The sequence below is a fragment of the Cygnus atratus genome, chromosome 5 (assembly GCF_013377495.2).
Source record: "Cygnus atratus isolate AKBS03 ecotype Queensland, Australia chromosome 5, CAtr_DNAZoo_HiC_assembly, whole genome shotgun sequence".
Taxonomy (NCBI): domain Eukaryota; kingdom Metazoa; phylum Chordata; class Aves; order Anseriformes; family Anatidae; genus Cygnus; species Cygnus atratus.
Window position 1 is genome coordinate 32,792,889 of NC_066366.1, and position 21,666 is coordinate 32,814,554.

Below are 21,666 nucleotides of genomic sequence, written 5' to 3' on the forward strand. Positions count from 1 at the left end.
TAAACTGCTAGAGATTTTTGTTGTTGTTTTTCCCTCACCCACAATGTAGTGATCACTGCCTTCTGGGAAGAATTTTCCAAGTCAGAGCACTAGACCTGCACTGACCTGCAGGCATCCCCAAAAAGCATCAGGTATTGTCAAGAAGGCAAAAAACTGCCTGATTACACAGTACTGACTTCAAATTGGAGAGCAAATTTGTCACCAGTTAGAGGTCTCCATAGTCCATCCTTGAGGGAATCTATGACTAAATCCCTATTCAAGTGCAGCTTGAAGAGGAACAGAGTATGGCAATACAAAAGGGTAGTGTTCCTACTTGTCTGGAGTATCAGTTGAAACCTTACTAGTGCATGTATCAATTTTGGTTTGGAGTGGAGATGAAAACAAAACCCACTATACAAAGGCAATTACAGAAGAAATGGGACGGCAGGGTAAACAGGCTAGAAAGCATTGCCAAAAAAAATGAAGAGTCCCTAGAGAAAATCCAAATATACGGACTGGCCCATAAGGCTCGTGGGAAAGAAGAATTATACCGCCTGAATTGCAGGCAAATGACTTACGTGTATTGTGAGACACCTGCTTGAAAATTATACACATTCCTGTATTACATTGTGTAGAAACATGTACTTGTGGGGCATGATGTTTACAAAATATATGTGCAAGAGCACTTCTCCTTTCATGTTCTCTCAGCGTATGTGGTTATAGCACTCATCAAAAAGGAAACCAAAGGCAATTCTAGCACTGGAAGTGATGAATAAGACTACACTGCTGAGTGTTCCTCACTGCCATCCCTTTAAGGTTGTCTTCACCAAAACAGATACCACACGACAGGGAAGAGAAACCACCCGCTGTTCCCAGTTCCCTCTGGGCAACAAGGCACTCCGTTAGCTTCACACTGAGAACCTCAGAACTGCAAGTAGCAAACATCTGCTAAAAAAAATCCAGTAGATTAGCTTTAATTATTTTTCAAGCTCTTAGCCATCACTACATCTCCTCATTTTTCAAGACTAGATCACTGTAATTCCAGTAACAAGACCCCACTACTCTTTCCTTAGAGTTCCACAGAAGCCACCGTGTTCCCACTTCTGGAGGTTATATTTCCACCACAGAAGAGTCCCAAGTTGTGAACACAACCACTCTAGTGTACTGACAGTTGCAGTTTTGGAGGAGAACTACAGCCAGCTTTGCATCTCCTCTTCATACTTTTGGGGATCAATAAAGGGCTTGTCAATGGACCGGATCATCAGTTCTCCACAGTACACACATTCAGCTGCCACAATATCATCAATGTCAGCTTTGATTTGTTCCCGGCTCTGCTGCCCCTTTCCCAAGCTAGCAGTATCTGCATCCTTGGAACGATGGTGGCCCTTGGAAGGCTGACTGGTAGCTGCCAGCTTCTTTTGAAGGTCTTCAAGCTTTGCCTGCTTATAGGCAGGAAGGTTTGGAAAAACTGCTTGAAGGAGACAGTCATAATGAAACATGTGACCACAAAGGAAAAGGTAAAATGGGCGGTTTAAAAGTGGAAAGTCACAAGCAGCACATTTTTCCTGAGGCTCAACAGAGCCGTACTTATTTCTCATTTCCTGGATGTCCTCTCGAATTCTCTTGGCACTCTGCGTGGCTTCCTCCATCTCCCTTTTCAACTCCTCAATGTGCTTGTTGTAGTCCTCCAGAGAGTTACAGATTGCTTCCTTGAAATGGTCAATAGTGACGAAGTCTGGAAAGAATGGCAGGACATCTTCAATCTTCAGCAGGGCGCAGCTGGAGAGGCAAGCCATTGCCTTCTTGACATCCTTCTCTTCTTGAACAACATGGCGAGCAATCTTCAACCAGAGCTTCTTCCGGAGTTCCTCATCATCTTCAGGGAGATCTGCACAGGACTTGGCGAGATCAACATCCACCTAGAAGTTGGATAGATGAGGAAACTGAGTTAAGCTTTCCTCTTTGTTTATCCACCATTCAATGTCAAAGCCTGCTGTCCATTATAGGAGGCATTTATAGAAAACCTCTTGCTATTTCATTGCCTAGGGCTTCACTCATTACTGGCCTGCTGCTTGTTTACATGGCAAACACCTTCTCTCCTCTCCACCACTATTGCTCCAGCTAGAAGATTTGCTTACTACCCAGCAGAGAACAATGCACAGCACTACAGTAAAGGCAAATCTATATTACACTATCTTTGCTGGCTACACGCTTCAGTGAAGACACAGCAGTGCCAGTAGAGAGAACTCAAACATCTTCCTGAAGGTCAGACTAAGCTGACAAAAGCATTACTCTGATAATTACCACAGCTAGGAATAGAAAGCAAGTAGAATCCTGAACACTAGCTTCAAAAGCCTTGCATAAATGCAGAATAAAAGTATTTTATGTTGGAGACTGAGCTTAAGACAGATAGTATTCCCCCTTGTATTCCTCATACACCCACCCTCAATTATGAGTTTTCCAAGTCAGCTGTCCACTTAAAACATCTGTGAAAGCACAGAAGTTAAGAGTCTTTCCTCCTAGACTTAGCTGCACAGTTCGTACACTGATGAGTCTGTCCACTTCCTCTCAGTTCTTGGTTATTCAAGATAACTTGAACTAGCTACATTTCCGTATGTCATAGCATGCATGCACAGACACACGTACCTGTAATGCAAGATCCACAGCTTCTTCATATAATTCCATCACTTTGTAAATATGGACACACGCATGGTGGTGCCCATGCTCTGCACACAGGCGCAGCGCGTACTTCAGGTCGTAGTGGATCCTGTTTGGGTTGGTTCCTGCTTGCTCCAGGTATGATAGCAGTGAATCTGGCCGACACAAAGCATAGAGAGACAACAAGTAGTTGTGAATAGCTTGCTGGGTTTCCTCCAACTGATAGACACAGAACTCCATGTATCTAATGGCTTCATTGATCTGCTGGGTGCTGGCACTCTGGCTATAGTTAACAAGGGCTGGAATGAGGTTCCTGGCATCAAGCCTGGAGCCCATAGAAATCCAAGCATCAACTACCTTCTTGGGAATATGCTGGATGAGGACTGGGGAGAACTTGTAGAACAGCTTCTCATCTCTGTGCCTAGACAGCACGTTTAGAGCTTCATCATACTCATCATGCTGGCAGTGGTGAGCTACTACTCGCTCATAGTCCTGCATGATGACTGCAAAGTAGACCATGTGCTCCGTGTCCCCATGGCTCGCCAACAGTTCATAAATAGACGCCCGATTATTAAACAGACAGTCTTTGTTTTTAGGGCTGCTCAAGAAGGTGCGAAACTTCTCCCGCGTATCCAAATAGAGATTTCGCTGTGAGGGATCTCCTTCCAAAATACCCAGCCAGTTCAGGTACAGCTCTGTTAACCATGTGGTCAGAAGAGTGGTCTGTGTCTTCTCAGAAGGCTTCAAGCTACTTAGCTTCTTAATCAGAAACTCCATCAGGGCCTCTTCTTGCTTGGCTTCAATGAACTTAAGGGCAATTTCCTCAAAGTAGTTCTGGGTCAGCGCGTAACATTTGGCACTGTCTAGATATCTCTTGTTTTGGAAGCAGTGCTCTGCCTCTTTTGCCAACACAATGTCTAGGCACTCCGGACGGTCTTTACAATATTCTTTAGCTAAATCAAATTTGTTCATATTCATATACATCTTCCACACATCTCTAGATTCCCGCTGGACGTGATAGCGGAACACTACTTTCTCCGTGTGAATCCATATCTGCTGGACTGTGGGATCCTTGATCATGCGTGTCAATGTGCCAAACTTCTCCAGGAACAGGTCTTGAAAAACAACCTGCTCATTCAGAGTGCATACAGCCTTCACCCGGTCAGGCAGCAGCAACAGAAAGTGAAACTGGGTAAGTACAATGGATATTGGCTTGTTCACAGTTATGTCAATATCAGAAGGATAAACCCAGACCCGTTCATCACTCAGAATTGAATCAGGACGGCTATAATCCAAATTACCATACAAAACACCATTTCCCATCATCCACGCAAAGGAGCGTGGGTTGGAACGCAGTTTTGGAGTGTAAAAGGCTATCTCGCTGAAACCGAAGCTGGCTGGAAACTCCCGGAAGCTGGGCAAATGGTCAGCATGCATAGCAAATATGGAGCTGAAGCCTTGCTGCTCTGTCCCTTCAGGCACTTTGCCAACAAACTGGAAGAGTCTCTTTCGAGTGGTGGCGATAATAAAAAATTTCCCTTCTATTCCTCGTTCAATCTCCAAACAGCAGACTGGTGCGGGTCCCGATTCCTCCTCCAGAGTGTAGACCTGTCGGAAGTACTGGTCAGGATTAGTGCTGAAGAGACTTCCCTCGCTGACAGATATTTCGGCTTCGTAGATTTGCCCCTGGGCTGTTCCCACCAGGATAGGCCCAGTGTTGGTCTCTGTACCAAGAAATTTGTTCCAGCCCACGCTTTCAATCAAGTGGCCTCTCCAGCGGGAGAGTGTCCGCGCTTTCTGAACACTTCTGTTCAGGTAAAGGCATTCACTGGTGTTCAGAGCAATCAGGAGATGAGAGCCTGCAGGGACACAGAAGGGCAGAAGGATAGAACAAATTTACACTGTTGCCTAAGCAAGTCAAATTCCTGAGGCTTCTCAGCCTCACATTAGATAAGCACTAGTATCAACATACTTAATCAACATACTTTTCCAGGCATTCATAAATATGCGGGGGATTTCCATACTGGATCAGAACAGCAGTTCATGTTGCAAACTAAAATTGCAAATCCCAGAATCTTCAGCAAAAAGGTATTCTTCTATTTTAACAAGCACTCTAAGAACAAACATTTCCCAGAGTTCTCTCCTGTCCCTGGCAGCTAATGAGCATCTCTTTCCAAAAATTTTGTTTGGTTTTAAATTAATCAAGGCTACAGCGAGCTGCAGATGTTTGACAGTTCTTTTTAAAAAATCTTACATATACACAAACAGTACAAGGCAACTGCAAGGATTTTCTTTGGTTTGTTTTAGCAGCCTTGTTCAGAACAGCCTCATTGCATCAGTGCTCATTTCAGACGGTTCAAAAGCAACAACATACACATGAACCAGTAGACAGAACCCCTGGGCAATAGAGTACAGCCCACAAGAACCAGCTGTTTGCTTTATTCACAGAACAGAGAAGAAAGAGGACTCCTTCCCCAGTACTTGCAATGCACATTCAATTGCCTCTGCTGCCAACCACTGTCCGTAAATATACATTGCCCATTGCCTCACCTGTGTGGTCCAAAAACATCTTGTAGACTCTGGCTTCATCTTTGCGTCCCAACTCTACCTGATTAGGTTCATCTGGCTTCCCAAGATCAATCCTGCAAAGAGAAACCATGAAAGCATACTGCCCACAAAAGTTCACATAGGCATAGTTTCTTACTATTTTCCACATATGTAGGCTCTTGGCTTCTTATCCCTTTTTTAATTACAAGTTCTCTATTAACTTAAAAAAAAAAAAGAAAAAGAAAAACACTCAGTAACTTCAGGTGACTGGCAGCATTACCTGAGAAGGGTGTCTTTGCCAAGGCTCATACAGAGCTGGTTAGAGGAGACCACTAAGCTGTTAATTTTCTCTGGAGGAGCAAAATCAATTCTTTGCTTGTTAAATATTGGTGTTTCCTTCTCCAGCCGTGCATTCACATACCCTGGAGAAAAAACATGAACACTTAAAAGACAAAGAAAACACAACAAGAATTACATACTACACCAGAATCTAATCTAGAAAGACAGAGGAACCACTGCCTGCTCTGGGTTTTACCAAAAAGGTACAGTGCTCTGTGAAGCATGAACACTGAGATCAGCACTCCCTTAAACACAAAACAGAAAAGTAGTAATGTGCTTTACTGTCTTGTTACAGAAATGCAAGCTTGTCACAAAGAATTCCAGGGCAAGATACAAAACCGTTACATAAACTGCATATAAAGCTGAAAATGGGAGCAGAATCAAAGACATTTTTTGGGGGGTGTGAGGGGTGGCAGTTTATGTGTTCAAGACAGAAAACAGCTGGTATTATGTAAGACACAAATAGCACTCTGGTTTGACACTCCCATACAAGCTACTCAGGAGACCACTGCAGTGTTAGCCGAAATATATTTCTTACTTTTTCCATATTGGAATTGAATAGGATACAATACTCGACATCCTTAGTTCATAAGGTGAAGTTATTTTTAAAACCATGTTAATGTTAATTTGTTTTTTGATGGTGAGAGTGTTATTTCTGTCTGTGTTTGTTGTTGTTTGGTTGTTGTTTTGTCATATGAAACTAAAACCAAGTCATAATAATCATCAGCAAAATCCTGGAACATCTGTACATCCACAAACAGATCGTATCACAAAGTTGCATCCATATCTGTCCCACGAGACAGGTTTTCCCATTGACTGAGTTTCCCATACGCACAAAGTATTACATAACCTTCTGGCAAAGAAGACAGCAGAGGATCGCAGTCTGACCACACTACCTCCAGCCAGAAAGCCAGACAGACGGGATATGTGGCTAGGTTAACTCATCTGCTTTGCTCCGTGAGCAAGTGAAGGATTTCTAAGGCACGTAGATCCAGGCAGCAGTTAGCCTGGACAGGAAGATTAAAAGCAAAACAGAGCTACTGCAAGTTAAGGCCATTCACCGCCAAAGCAGCTATCCAGCAAGATGTATACAATGAAAAATTTGTATCTTGGAGGAAACAGACTACTTCCATTCTGAAGAGCATTGGCCTAATAATCTCTAGGCTGGGACAAACAGCATCCCTCCAATGCATATTTCATACCTATAACCTCCTCCACATTATCCTGAAAAACTTTAACTGCAGCTCTGTTGTTGTTGAAAAAAATCAGCAGAGTAGTGGAAAGCAGGCTGCTGACACTATGATTCCTTTTATCGCCTGTTCTGCCAATGGCTTCTCCTTGCTTCTGCCTCAACACTAGGCCAGCTGTGGGATCTTTAAAGGATTGCTGTTTTAGAGGAGAGATGCGCACACGGGAACAGACAAAGCAACCACAGTCTGAGTAGGCAGATTTTTCCTCAGCATGAGTATTTTTCCTACGTGTTGATCCACAGCTTAAATTTTACCCACTCATGCAAATGTGCATTCCTTTATTTACACTTAAGCAAAACAGATGTTCTTCAGTTCAGATTGAGCTGCAATGCGAAGGCCTGAACTTGCTGTTATGAATGGTGGTTCAAAACATGCAGACAAAGCTCCCAAGGTAGAGATTCACATGATGTCACAGGTAACCAATATATATTTCCTTCATATACGCTTATATAAAGGAAAGATGACTCTAATGGAGAGAAGGGAAAAAAAAAAAAACAACACCCCAACAAGATCTCCAAGTCACATTCATTCAGAGAGTCTTGAATTTTTTTCAGATTGCCACCAGGCAAAAGGTGGACTGGGACAGCAAGAGGTAGGATGTTTGAGGGATTGTTTGTTTGTTTTTTATACAGTTCAAATCAGCACATTGTAGACTTTTTAAGACTGTATCCATTAGTTATAACAACTGTAGCAGCAGCAGCATTAACATGAGGATTTTAACTAGTGTCCGTAACATGACACGGATGCAGTTCTCCAGCTTACAATTCCCTGTACAAAGGAGATATGTATTTTATAACTCATATTCCTTTCAAACAGCCCCCTTCCTCCATCCTGACCCCAATGTCCTCTTTCTGTTCAGGTGAGATCCTATTTCAGTATTTCCCACCCTGATTTCTGTGCAAAACTATGTTCTTCCTTAGAGCTTTGAATCTGTTCAAGGATTTAGGTTCACCAACATCGATCGAGTCCACCAGGTCAAAGTAGGGCTTTTCAGGCTGGAACTGGAGAACTTGAAGTTTACACTGCAGCTGTACTTGAGCTCTGCAACAGAATCTACAACTCTGACAAACAGTACCTGTTCTGAAACGTTGGGAATGACTCACTGAAACAGAGAAATAAATTTTTAACATCTTCCAATATTTCCAACCTAACCTTAAGGACTGCTTTGAGGAAGTTGACTATTTACTTACACTTCTTTCAAAATCAATTTGCTTAAACTTCATTTTGCCCACAACTTATATCAGGCGAAGTTTTGTTCCAAAATGGCAATGCATTCTGATGTATGAATGACTGAAATCCCGATTAGACTGTGTCTTTGCAATTAAGCAGTTTCCTAAACCTCCTTTGCCAACATCATTTGTCACCAAACAGGTAGATTTCCCAACTGTAAGACAGCCATGACTGAAGACAGTGTTGCAGAAGTCAAGAAGAAAAGCTGAGTCCTTGGAAATGTATTTTCAGCTGGCAGCAGGTCCCAACACTGTTTTGTTCAACACCTATTCAGGACACTTACTCTTACATAAGATCATGCAACAAAATAACAATGTACATTAAAACAAACAGTAGGTATATATCTACTTAAGCATGTAGACATCAGAGTAATTTTGTGTGTTTATTCTTTATAATACATATATGAGTATGACAATACATATATGAGTATGACAATTCATCAGTACCACATATACAAGCATCACAACCTGTTTTCCCCAAAGACTAACAGTGGGCAACACTATATGAGGAAAAGACTTGAAATAACGTGTCCACGCATTTCCAAAAGTGTAACCCTCATATGCCAACTCTGCATAGCAGTGGTTACTACCTTGATGATACCAGGTAGCACAGAATCCTCTCTCAACCAACATTTCCTCCCCCAGTGATCAATATGATGCTGTGAGGCAGCATCCAGTGGGGAACGGTTATTAAACCTAAGGGTTTTGCCTTGTATTTATCAAGGAGCATGCTTGCCATTTGTTTGCTTTCTCGCATATGAAAGAAATGACTGACTGGTCACCACACCATTGCTTTACATTGACTGCACACCCCAAATCACCCCAAACAGTGAAGCTTTTAGAAAGCTGCCCCAGGATAGGAAACCGACCCCATGCTGGTACAACTGCCTTCACAGCCACTGTGGCTGTAGCAGTTGGGTTCCTTGACGAAGTCCAAACATAAAAAAAAAAGGGAAGCTGGCTAGGTGACCTCTGACAGCTCCCCCAGCCCCGACATAAGCCGTGCTGCAGCGCCGTGAGGCACACGCACCACACGCCGCCTCGGGGCACGCGGCCCTTCGGGGACACCCCTTGTCCTGAGGCACCCCGGAGCCCGACGTGCCACACTGCCCAACCCCGGGCACGACACCGGGGCCCGTCCGTTCGCGCAGCGCTGCCCCGGGCAGCAGAGAGGGGCTTATTACCGGAGTGCGGGATGCCCACGGCGGCGCGGCTCTGCTGCACGGCGGCGGAGCGGTGCAGGGAGTCCTCGTACTCGTCCAGGATGGACGCCATGGCGCCCAACGGCCGCACCAACCGCCGCCACCAACGGCCGCTTCCGCCAGCCTTCCCGTGAGCCGCGTCACGTGCCCGCCCGGCGCCGCTCCGCGCCTGCGCCGTGGCCGCCGTCCCCGCCGTCCCCGCCCCTCCTGGAGCGGGGGGTGTGCGCGATCCTCCTCCCTAAGATGGCGGCGGAGGGAGCCTGGCGGTGGGGTGGGTTTGTCCCCGCTGTGGTCGCAGCCGCCTGGCGAGCTTGTGGCCTTGGTGCGCAGGTGCTGCGTGTCAGTGTGGTGCTCACAGCTCCTTGGCAGTCTGTCGTGTGCAGGCTGGCTGCGTACTTTGTAAACCATCACATTAGTGCACCAGTATACTTAGCACAGCCACTGCTTAGTTGTGATGCTGCTGCACGCACATCTAGTGACTGCAAACGGCAGCTGGCTGCTTATGGACACATCCATACAAACCGACACGTCTTTTCTTTAGGACTGTTTGATCCAATCTTGGCTTTGTAGCTAAACAATGATTGCCACAAAGCATGTGGCAATCCAGCGTAAGGCTGACCTTGAATTGAGCTAGATTTACTCTGCATGTTTGTCCCATCTTTCTAGGCAAAGCTTACTAGGCCCAACTTCTGTATCAATAATACTTCAGACCTGGATTTTTGTTGTGTTTGGATTATGCCAACAGTTGTATTTACAGCTTTGCCCTCTAGTTTAAACTAGCCAACTTTGTATCTGGTGTTATAAAGTTAATCTTACGCAACACTTTTGGTCTTCATCTGAGTTATATTATTTTATAATGAGAACATGTATGTGTATGTACTGTATGTATACAAAATATATTATGTGTAAACTTCGTAACACCTTCTGGCAGAAGCAGAGAAATGTTTTCCCACGGAGTACAGGGCACTTTACGACACATTAAAGTCGGTCATCCCCATCTTTGCTTACACGTCAGCTGGCAGTGAGTGGCATCACCAGTAGCAGTGGCACATGTTTAGCTTTGCACAAACTAACACAGTTACATCTCCTTTTCCTCTGCCCTTCTTCTGCAAACCTCACCCCCATAAACATGGGTCCAAACCACAGCCCTGTGCCTCAGGCCTTCTCTCTGGTGCAGAGCCAGACATGCAGGTCCCACGCTGGCTGGGCTGCTGGAGGCTCCTGGAGCATGCCTCTGCAGGGTCACCTGTGTCTGCTTTGCTAAAAACACAAGGTGGCTTTTCCTGACTCAGCCTGTCTGCAAGCACTGGCAGGAGCCTAGACCCAGGTCCAGCCCCAGCTGTTTACCATCTCTGTGTGACAACTCTGAGCCATAACAACAAAACCACATTCCTTTGCTCTCCAATCATCCTTATCATCATAAACAGCAAGTGTTCTCATTTGGCTTCTCAAGAGGTACACACAAATTGCATTAGGTTTAGGAAAATTAGGTAGGGAGGGATTTACTGGACTATCAGATCCATTCTCCCACTCCAGGAGATACCACATCACATAGTCCTTTCTCCAATCCTATCAAGGTCTGTCTGAAAGCGTGGGTATTTTTCCCCAACTGCTCTAGCCCGCACCTGTCTCAGATGCTGATTGCTCTCATGATTTTGAGCTCTGATTTCCACTCTAATGTAAGCCAAGTCTAGTCTGAATCAATTTGTTCTTGTTCAAACACTGTCTTGCAGTGTAAATAGTCCTCCCATTCAGGCATTAACTTCCTTCACAAAAATGAAGTTAGAGCCTTCATTCTGATTTAAAACCCAAGATTTACAAGACCAAGATCTTTTCTTTCTTCTCTTAAAAAAAAAAAAAAGGAGACAGTTTCCTGGAACATACTAACATACTAGTATTTTCTGCAGCAGTTGCAGCTTCAGCTCATCTTCATGTAACATGAATTTAACCCCTCCTTTCAGATGAGGTCTCCCCTTTTGCCTTAAACAATGATGCTTATACTTTTGTATTTTTAGCAGTACGAGACTGAAAGGTTGTTTGGTTTGTGGAAAATAAGCCATCTCAAAATGTAACTGGAAATTAGGCTAAACTGAAATTTGTGCACAAATTTCTCAGTGTTCAGGTCCATGGAGTATTTCCATTCAAAGTCCACATCAGGACATATTTTTATAATCTTTTTCTTCTTGGTCAGGTCCAGAAATGGAAGAGATTTTCTTTCCCATTTTGGCAGATACCAACACCAGTTAGGACTGATACCTCACAAGAAAGCTTTGTCTGAGTTTAGTGTGGTTAAATTGCAAGCCAGATCCTCCCCTTATTTGGGAACGAAACATCAGCCTAAAGCTAACCCAGGCCCACAAGTCTGCTCCGTCCATCTGCACTATCATCTGCTGAGATTATTTAATTTACAAACATGTGCAATAATTATATCCCAGTGCTGCATTCACAGGTTTGATGTTCTGAAAAGAAGAGGGGAACAAGGGTTGCGGGCAAAGGATTTATCAGCTCTTTGATTCACCAAGAGTCCAAGAGTGTGTGGAGAATCAAGATGATTACATTTTGTGTGTAGTAGTAGTGTAAGTCTACAAGAGGGAGAGGTTTCTGTGATTCTCACATGGGAGAGATTTCTGTGAGCAATTTTGGTGATGTGTTTCAATTGGAAGCCTAAATTCTGTTCTTTTTTTTTTTTTTTTAATGGCTGTGCTCACCCTCACAGTAGTTTCAGCTTAAACAGTTAATGTTTTCTCCCAGCTATGGACACAGGTATCAACATCTAGTTGCTTTATAACATCTGATCTACTCAACTTCTGTCAGGAACAGATTGTAGACAACGGTGCGGACGAACACATACTGTATTGGAGGTCTGGATTCCCAGGAGATTGAGCTTGCCTAAATCTGGGCTTCCACAATGCCATCTCTGCCACTCCTGGCTGCCCTGCCCAGCCCGTTCTGTGTGCCAATATTAGCTCATGTGTGATTGAAGAGTGAGCCAGTGCAGCGCCACGCACCAGATGACTGTGATCCATGATCTAAACACAAGTGCTGGTGCAGAAGGGCGGGCGGGAAGATGTGGCTTTCAGAAGAGGTAAGGGCACAACAAAGGCAGTTCATATTTAAATTACATGAACTGCCCTGGAGATAACCTGGTAACCAAATTATAAGGTGAATTAAACCCTGGAATTCCTCACAGATTTTCTCTACAGTTGTGGTACTGGTCATCCCTCTGTCTCCCTGCCTGTAGGGTAGTCTTTCATTGTGATCAATACAAAAGTATCCCTCATTCATAAAAACCATAGGCAAACACATGTACTTCCCCAAAAGCAACAACCTCCGTAAGATACCAAGAAGGGTGTAATATATAGCCAGGTTCTCAGACACCCCTGTACCTGCTTTGAGGAAAATGCTGCAGATGCCTGTATCCCCCACCCAATCAAGAGACTTTCTCCCATTTGTGTCACTTCCCCAGTGAAGCAAATGGTGTTTCTGAGTGACCAGTTGTCTTATATGTACATATTTACTACAGGAAAAAGAAGGTCCCACAGTTGTCTAGACATGGGTATCATGGTTGCCTGTAAGAACCTCAGCTGGAACCTATGTAAGAATCTATAAAGCAATTATAATTAACATTGGAAAAAATCAAAGCTTGAAAGGAGTTTGCCAGAGCCCACCTCTTAAACATTAACCACTCTCCCATGCTTTCCAAGCTGATTGTCAGGAGCAAACATCCTGCAGACCAGTAAGCACTGCATGGAACCATATCACAGACCAACTTACTACAGCTTTTCTGACAAATCAGTAAATTTTCCCACTCCAGAGCATGCTGTCCTTCAGTTAACACACTGAATGCCCTAATGGAAACTATGAGTGTAACTTGTAAGTGCCAAAATGAGCATACAAACACAAGAGAGAAAGGACAGAAACATGTTTTTGCATTGAGAAAACCTTTTTCCCATGGCCAGCACACTCTGGCTAATCCCTCAGTTCTAAAACTATTAACTCTTCCGGAAAGTAAAAACCAGGGATGTGGCAGAGGCAGTGGTCTTACAGCATTTTATGGTTTTCCTAACTATGCATTTTCAGCCCAGCCCCTCACTGTTTAGTGTTAAGTTCCTGCCCTCCCCTGTTTCTCATGGACAATGCAACCTTATCACCTTATTTTGCTAATTCCCTCACCCTTTCCAGTTAAGTGTTAACTCCTCTTTTCACTTGAAGTGTCTAAAAGATTGACATAATTAAATTAGCCCCGGAGCATTGTCTCTCAAGTTACCCGTAGTCTGAGGTTTGCTGTTCCTTTTCAGATTTAAAGAAAGGGCTTCGAGTGCCTTAAACCTTGCCTGCTTTTTCACATTTATCACTTGGTTGAATAAAAGATACACTTTCTCCAGCAGGTGGCAACATACTTCTAAGTGATTTATAGAACATCAAAGAGGTAAAACTCATTCTGTGCAAGTCACATAAAAGATAATTTGTCTTTGAGAAAGGGGCTGAATACAATATAGGTGCTTAATCTTTCCTTGGAACAATTAAGAAAATACTTTTGAAGCTAGTGGCATTGTCATTTCTTATTAATTTATTATTCTACAATCTTAAAATCCATTATAATACTGTTGTTGTTATTTGCCTCCACATTTAACTAGTGTGGCAGTGAACAGATGAACCTGGCCCCGCTTTTAATTCCAAACAGGAAGAAAGATGTTCAGAGGCCAGGACAGAGGGAGCTGTTTTCTCCCACTGTTTCTCCATATTTATTTTTTTTTCCTTAATGGCATTTCAAAATCACATACCTCTGATGCGCAATAGTAACACCCATTAGCTGCTGTAAAATCGTAAGGTATTTTTATTGCTGTGGACTCAGAAACTAAGGAGTTCCTATCAGTCAAGAAATCTATATGGGAAAGCAAATGCTACGATCTTTCTTCCTTTGATTTCAGATGTGGTAATTTTTCTGTGAATAACAGAAGCCTGGTATTCCACTGGCTTGTGCTTTGTGGCTATTTATGCCTCTGCAAGGTTGTAAGAAAATGATATGGAAAAAGCATTTGACATCACTTCCTGCAGGCTGCAGTGACTAGACAAGGTACACCACAAGGGAAACCAGACACAGGCTCTCATCTTTACCTTTTTGTCTGTCACTTCTTTTAAGTGGTAATTACGCTTGATTTTTCCCAGGGAGGATATACACTCAGGTGCATGACAAAATGCCCTGTGACTCAGCATTAGCTGTCTCCCTGCCTGTGATTATGAAAGTGGCTTGCCAGGCAGCGGCTACGTTTGACTTCTTGAGCGTATCCCATGGCATCCTGTGATCCTGTTTGCTCTGGCACCTGTGCTCCACCACAGCCCCTCTCTTAACTGAGATCTCCACCCACCCTGCCCCACTGCATGTTGGCATTGCCTCCTCTTTTCATCACCCCCCTGCTTCTTACTCTTTTATACTTCCTTGCATGCAGCAGGGTGAAAGGATTCAGAAATGTACCCAAGCGCATCGTTTACAAAGGGAGTGTGTTGACATACACAGCCCACTTGTACAAAGGGAGGGGAAGCTGCAGGCCTGGTTTGCTCAGTACCCACAGGCCATGCCAAGAGTGGCCAATGCATCTTTCTCTCTCCCCTGGGAAGAAGAAAGCCCTGCTACTTTTAAAACTGAGGACGGCCATCTCCCACAACCTGCAGTGCTTTTTCTGAGGCAATCTGAATAGGGTGTGCAAAGGTCTGTGATAGCGGCTCCCAGCCTGTGACATCCAGGCAAATTGGTCTGTGGCCACACCTAATTATGAAGTTACAAATGAGATCAACAAAGGTGGAAGAATATGATGTCATCCAGGGTAACTGCTGCTCAGTGAAAGTCAAGAGCAGTAGCTACAAAAAAACTGAACATCGTAATGCTGCACTTCAGAGGGGAAATGTGGAATTGTTTGAGCTGACCCATAGGCTTGCCCCCCCTACAACAGACCAGCCCTAGTTTCCTATTCCCCTCCTCATCCACATCGACTCAGTGTTTTTAACTTAGTCCCTAACTGGGCATTTCCTGCCACAGCTCTAGTGGGAAAGGTGGCTATAATTAATAGAAATATGCAGAGAAGCAAGTGTCTTTCGCTAAATAACTGTTCTGTTGTTGTCGTTGTTGTTTTTAATAATGGGACTTTGTGCAGTTGTATAAAGATTGTTGGTGACAATCACGCACTGCCTAAATACATAAATTGAATTTCCACTTCAATTTGCTGTGCACTCAAACGGAGAAGCTTTTCTGTTTGATTGAAGCAGAAGCTACAGATGGTACTGGATCTCAACTGAACAAAGGTTGAACACTAACAGTACCTGAAATCTTGGTCTGCCTGAAAATAATTTGATCTTGTGCACTTTATTCCCAGTGGACAGGTATCCACATCATGAGGAATACTGCCATAATTGGTAGTAAATATAATTCCCAGGAGAGAGGCCAAATGCAGTCTTGGAGACTGAGTATTTAATACTCAGCCAAGAGCTGATCTGTCACAGCGTACCTGCTATGAGTGTGCAGCCAGTCTCCATGGCTGGCACTTCAACAGCTCTAGGAACGAGACAGACTTTCACTGCAAAACCAAAATTGTTCAAAAGCCTTGCAAAACCAAAATGTGTGACTCCTACCACCTGACTCCTTGCTGCATTGTGAAACCAAACCTGCCTCTTCTGTTAGACGTCAGGAGCAAGGCAGAACCTGAGAAAGGAACCCGTGGGAGCTGCTGTGTTTATTTGCTTAATCACTTAGTTTAAATATAGATTAAAAATCACTTAAGCTCATCCAGAAGTTAAGTGCGTGTCAACCAACAGCTGTCAGAAACTGCAAAGCAAAAAGAACACAGTCACAGAAGCCAGAGCTTTTAGGAAGGGAATGAGAGAAAAAAGGATTCAGTCGCTGGAGTGGGGCAATAAGTACGTCTTCCCAGTGGACGTCCTTTCCTAACAGAAAAGCAAATAGGAATCTAAAGCTGCCAGTTTCTTCTCATCTCTCCCCTCTGCTGCTGCCAACACTTGCTAACAGTGAATAACTTGGTGAATAATCCCTCATTTACATTCATTTCTTCCGATTGAATGGAAATGCCACAGTTCACAGAATGTCACCCTGTGCTTGAAACACACTGAGAAACTGCTGCGGGATGTCCCGTGCCGCGCTGCCTGCCCTGGCTGCGGTGCTGTGCGTCCTGTGCTGGTCCCACATGCGGTGCAGGCACACCTTGGGTGTTACGGAGGGTAAATCGCCTGCCCAGTGCCCTTCTGCAGAAGCTTACATATCCCCTGACTGTACTGACACTGAAGGGCTTGGCACTGGAAAAGGCTCTAATGCAAGCCTGTCACTTGAATTAGCAGCCACTCGCTGCAGCACAGCTATCTGGCATGTGTTTTAGCAGCAGCCTAGCTTGCAATACCGTCCCTGCTAACGTAGCTATAAAAAATCAAGGGTTTGCTGGTAAAAAAAAAAAATGCAGAAGAGGGAGATGAAAGGAAAGTGCTAGAGAAAACTGCAGAGAAAAAGCCTCCTTGCCCCAGGAGCCCTGTGGGCTGTCCCCAAGGAGCGCACACGCTTTGGAGCGTGGAATTAGTCAAAATTCTTGAACCCGAGGAGCTGCGGCGTGTGTGACCCTCAGTCAGCCATGGGAAATCGCATTTCAGACTGTGCCTGGCTTAAAGCTTCTTAAGCTTATACTAACACGGGCGAAGCACACCGGTTGCTCTCCCTGGGAGCACAAACTGCGGCTGGAGGCAGACGCGGGGAGGGCCGGGGCGGGCCGAAGGGAGCGGGGCCGGGCCGGGGCGGGCCTAGGGAACGGGGCCGGGCCGCGGAGCGGAGCCGGCGGCAGGTGCGGAGCTGAGGAGCAGGGCGAGAGGCGACAGACGTGAGGCCAGGGAGAGGCAGGCGGCCCCGCACGGCAGCGCGCAGCCTCCTCCCGGCCGGGCATGGCAGCGGCCCCGCCGCGCCGCTGAGCCCCCGGTGCGCCCGGTGCCCCCGGTGCCATGCCCCCTCAGGAGCTGCTGGACTACCCGCCCGCCCTGCGGAGACACAGCCGGCCCCGGGGCAGCGGCCCGGAGCTGGGCATCAAGTGCGTGCTGGTCGGCGATGGAGCCGTGGGCAAGACCAGCCTGGTGGTCAGCTACACCACCAACGGCTACCCCGACGAGTACCAGCCCACCGCCCTCGACACCTTCTCAGGTGAGGCGCCCACCCGCGCGTCTCCACTCGTGGCTGGGACACAGGGGGACATGGAGCCGGGAAAAACCCATGCTTGGACGTGGTTCCTCTGGGTCAGACCCAGGCCCACGTCGCGTGAAGTTCAGCAGCGGGAGCCCCGCTGTGAGGATGAGGTGTGCATGGTGGTGGCTGGGCACCTTCCTGGTCTGGGGGTGCTTCTGCGGGTAGGTGCAAGGGGCCTTCGTGGCATTTTAGCTTCAGAAACATCACAGCGTTGTGCTGTAGGGTTTCTGCCGTCAACCGGTGTTCAGCAGAAACTTGCTCTTCCCCATACGTCCAGTGAAGTGAGGCTGGAGCAGAGGTTGCCAAAAAATTGAGCAGCTTAATAAGGCTGCCTAAAATGCCTTCCTTCCCTGTCAGCTGAGGGGCTCTCGTTAGTTTCCACTTTTGCAAATGACATCTTTGTTCTTGTTCTCCACTCCTCTTCTTCTGGGCTTCAGCTTCTAGTATAAAACCCGGGACAATTAAAAGCCCTTTGAAAGATTGCTGATCTTCACCTGATCCAAAGAAACGTGCAGTACATGATAGCATAGATAGGTAGATTAGAGATGGGCTCAAGTCAGACAAGGAACTAGACTTGCAATGTGTCATAGTCTCATGGGCTCTCAGAGGGAACACTTTGTTTGTCTGAATGTCCTCCCAGTTGCTCACTCTTGCACCGGGAATTATTGATTGTTCCTTGACCCTCTCTAAGCTCTCCCGCTGTCGCTTAAAGGGAACAAACTGGGATCATGCTGGTGTTCAGGTTCCAGAAGCCTTTTGGGAAGAGATGTAAAGAGCCTTTGAGCCCTTCCGTGGGAAGGTTTCTGCTCTCTCTGCTTCCTTCATGCCCATGGAAGGGCTAAGAGAGGTTTGAAGTTACTGCAGCCATCAGCCTCCGTGTTTTCTGAAGGGCAAATTTATAGTAAAATGATCCAGAAAGGTGGAGGCAGTATGAGTTCAGAGATTTCCCTTCTAGCAGCAGGTGATTCAAGGATAGCTGCACACAGGGTTAGCCCCAATCTGAATGTCTCAGTACTGAGCCTGACTTCCAGAGGTGCATAGCATTTGCAACTGATAGAAATCAAAAACGTCATTAAAAATGGGTCTTCCAAAGTTCACTTTCTTCTTATTGGGAGGAGCAAAAAAATGGGAGAAGAGAGGAATTTTCTTTCCCACTCCTACTCTTAACGGGGATAAACTTGAAAAAAGCCCTTCCCTGGATTCACAAAGCACAGTTCAGGACCCATGTTGGAAATTTCAGCCCAACTCCCTCCTGTCTTGGGGAACACTTGCAATTGAAGCTGCCAGCAGAGGCGAGCTTCCCTGTTTACATCCCAACCCAAATTCTGGTCAATGGGATATAAGGTCAAAGGGCTATAAAGCCAGTACAAGGTAAAGAAGGCAATGAGGTAGGAGAAAGCATTGCGTTATCGGGAGCAGTGCCGGGACTGTGACCCAGCTGCATCCATCTGGGCACTGCCAGCAGGCTGAGTGTCACTGCCAGGCACAGCAGCCTTGAGTGAAACGCATACCTGGTGACCTTTCCCCACCAGGCTATCCTGTTCTGCCGGCCCCTACGCTATTGTACCGAAATCCAGCCTCATCCTCAGGGTGTGTACCTGGTGCGGGCGGTAGTCAGAGGCTTGTCGCAGAGTTGCTAGCGTAGCTTAGGCTAGCAGCAGGTACGAAAAAGCCTTGTGCAAGCACTGGAGCAGCAGGTAATATATGTGGTGCCTTTCTTCTGAAGACTGTAAAATGTTTCAGAGATGCTAATTCGTTCTCTCGGCACACTTGTGAGGCAGAAGAAACCAGATACTAGAAAGGCAAATGCCCAGTGCCTCGAAGATCAAGTCAGGATCTAGCAGGTTCTTTGATCAGGAACAGGTTTCTCTTCCTCCTCTGGGGCAAAGATATGGTAACAACCCAACCGTTTCCCAGTCCCAAGGAAGCAATGACTTTCAGCTACTCGGTGAGGAGTGGCACAGTGGTGTATGCACCCACCCCTTCATTTTTCCTTTGTTTGCTGTCTCCCACCAAATTTCAGTTCGTGCTTTGTCTGTGTCTCCCTCCTTCTCCACAGGCTTCCAGGGAGGAGAGCTCTCCTCCAAGAGTTTGTTTTAAACTCTCCAGGTCAGTTGGTTCTGTCACTTTTGTGACCTGGCTAATTACTTAAAGAATAAAAGATTGATCTAATTCTCTCTCTCTCTTTTTTTTTTTTTTTAAACAACACAAGAAGAAAAGGACAATAAACCTCATTCTGGGCACAGAGAAGCAGTTTAGCTAGCTAGTGTCAAATGCCAGCCATTGTCACCTTAGCACAGGATGTCTGCCTCTATTCAGCAGAGCACAGCCCCATCCACATTGTCAAGACTTTAAAGTGATTTCCAGTTCCCCCGATATCTTTCTCTCTTTTGCCTCAGTTCCTAGCCAGTCTCTGTGGTGTCAGTGCACTTAAACATCTAACAGTTTCATTCCAGATTTCCATCAGAGGTCCTGCCAGCCCTCAGTCTGAGTCAGCTGATACCACATGAAGGCTTACTGTGATTAGGGAGTGAAATGGAAGCAGACCTTACATCTGTAACTCAGCAGTTTTTCAGTGTGCAGATAGTCTCTGAAGGGGATTTCACTAATCACCATTTCCTTAATAGCTTCTTTATTTCAAAGATGGTTTTAGGTATTTGCTTTTCCTTAGCTGGGGCACTTCTGGAATTGCTTTCTTTTTAACAGATGAGAAAAACCTCCAATAACTCATTTAATTAAGACTGATTTGAGCATCTACCCTGGGCCAAAAAGCTAGGAGCAAGTTGCTGAAGTTCTGTTTGTGTTTATCCTTACTTGTTTTCTTGGGGTATGGAAGAACAACAAGTTGTTCTCAGGGCACTGTTCAGCTAAGGGCTTTTCTTCTCTCTAAAGAAACAGTAATACGGAATGATTCTTTGAAAATACTGGAAAACAACCCAAAACACCTGAGGTTTTCTGATAAAATCGGAAAGTCTGTGAGCTGGTCTCATAACATTTTCAGTGCAAACTTCAGCTGTTTCAGTGAGGTTTGTGAGGGAGGACAGACTGAAGTGACTTCAGGGGTCTCTTTAGCAGGATACAAAACGGAGTGCTCTGGGGAAAAATGTATGCGTGTGTGCTGGGCAGCTTCCTTAGACTCATCTGTATTCTCTTTCTGCTACAGTGCAGGTCCTGGTGGATGGAGCTCCAGTCCGGATCCAGCTGTGGGACACCGCTGGCCAGGTGAGTTCTCTCAAAGGAGCTGTCAGCTCTGATCCTGTGGGATGGGGACCGTCTGCAGGCTTTTGAGGAAGGCAGTGTTTAAGTGGGAAGAAAGGAGATGCGCCAGTACAGCATCAGCTGTTCACTGGTATGGCAGGCACAGACCGGTGAATGACAGACTGCCTCAGCTGAAGCATGGCATGGACACAAAGTCCGCATGATGCCTTTTGGGTGTTGCTGTCCTAGCTAATGTGTGAAAAAGTCTCTGCGGTATCACACTGTTAGAGTTCAGCCCAGTGAAGACTTGTTTTTTTCCCCTTTATTCTCTGCAGGAGGACTTTGACTGTTTGCGCTCGCTTTGTTACCCAGACACCGACGTCTTCCTTGTCTGCTTCAGTGTGGTAAATCCAAGCTCCTTCCAAAACATTACTGAGAAATGGATCCCTGAGATACGAACTCACAACCCCCGGGCCCCGGTGCTGCTAGTGGGGACACAGGCAGACTTGCGGGATGACGTCAATGTCCTTATCAGCCTGGATCGCTACCACGTGAAGCCCGTGCCCCGGCCTCAGGCAGAAGGTCTAGCAGATAAAATCCGCGCTGAAGCTTACCTGGAGTGCTCAGCACTGACCCAGAAGAACCTCAAAGAAGTGTTCGACATGGCCATTGTCAGCGGTGTTGAACACAAAGCACGGCAAGAAAAGAAGATGACAGCCAAAGGCATCAAAACTCTCTCCAAGTGCCGCTGGAAGAAGTTCTTCTGCTTTGTCTGAAGCTGCTTTAGGGGGGAAAAAAAGAAACGTGACGCCAGTATTGCTCTGCACCTTCTTGGAGTGACTGCTCCTGTGGTCCCAGCGAGGAGGATATGATAAGCTGCTGGGCTTGGAAACCTGGCTCTTGCTGGGTTGCTCTATGAGATGCCTGGGAGACATGAACTGGATTTCAGATGTACCAGGATGTGGAATTGCCCAGGCAGCTCTAAGTATCTGCTGGACACAGCTGTAGTGTCCCAGGCTAATGGGAGCCTTTAA

At 45.8% G+C, this 21,666-nt stretch overlaps 2 protein-coding genes across 2 annotated transcripts; one reads left to right on the plus strand and one right to left on the minus strand.

Moving 5' to 3' along the window:
• Positions 1-939: 939 nt before the first annotated feature.
• Positions 940-9,366, minus strand: VPS18 (VPS18 core subunit of CORVET and HOPS complexes). Its single transcript, XM_035539662.2, has 5 exons — positions 9,187-9,366; positions 5,465-5,606; positions 5,188-5,279; positions 2,626-4,496; positions 940-1,898 (listed from the first exon to the last, which is right to left on the minus strand). Exons 1-5 carry the CDS (start codon positions 9,275-9,277, stop codon positions 1,170-1,172), a joined length of 2,925 nt encoding a protein of 974 aa, XP_035395555.1. The 5' UTR covers positions 9,278-9,366; the 3' UTR covers positions 940-1,169.
• A 7,830-nt stretch (positions 9,367-17,196) lies between these two features.
• On the plus strand, positions 17,197-21,408 carry RHOV (ras homolog family member V). Its single transcript, XM_035539617.1, has 3 exons — positions 17,197-17,392; positions 20,598-20,656; positions 20,968-21,408. The coding sequence occupies exons 1-3, from the start codon at positions 17,197-17,199 to the stop codon at positions 21,406-21,408; spliced, it is 696 nt and encodes a 231-aa protein (XP_035395510.1).
• The last annotated feature ends 258 nt before the right edge of the window (positions 21,409-21,666 follow it).

Excerpts from the sequence above, each read along its gene's own strand:
- VPS18 (XM_035539662.2), bottom strand. The coding sequence starts at position 9,277 with ATGGCGTCCATCCTGGACGAGTACGAGGACTCCCTGCACCGCTCCGCC. Across the intron at positions 5,280-5,464 it reads GGCAAAGACACCCTTCTCAG|GATTGATCTTGGGAAGCCAG; the intron begins GTAATGCTGCCA and ends TTCTCTTTGCAG. Across the intron at positions 4,497-5,187 it reads GATGTTTTTGGACCACACAG|GCTCTCATCTCCTGATTGCT; the intron begins GTGAGGCAATGG and ends GTGTCCCTGCAG.
- RHOV (XM_035539617.1), top strand. The coding sequence starts at position 17,197 with ATGCCCCCTCAGGAGCTGCTGGACTACCCGCCCGCCCTGCGGAGACAC. Across the intron at positions 17,393-20,597 it reads CGCCCTCGACACCTTCTCAG|TGCAGGTCCTGGTGGATGGA; the intron begins GTGAGGCGCCCA and ends TTTCTGCTACAG. Across the intron at positions 20,657-20,967 it reads TGTGGGACACCGCTGGCCAG|GAGGACTTTGACTGTTTGCG; the intron begins GTGAGTTCTCTC and ends TATTCTCTGCAG.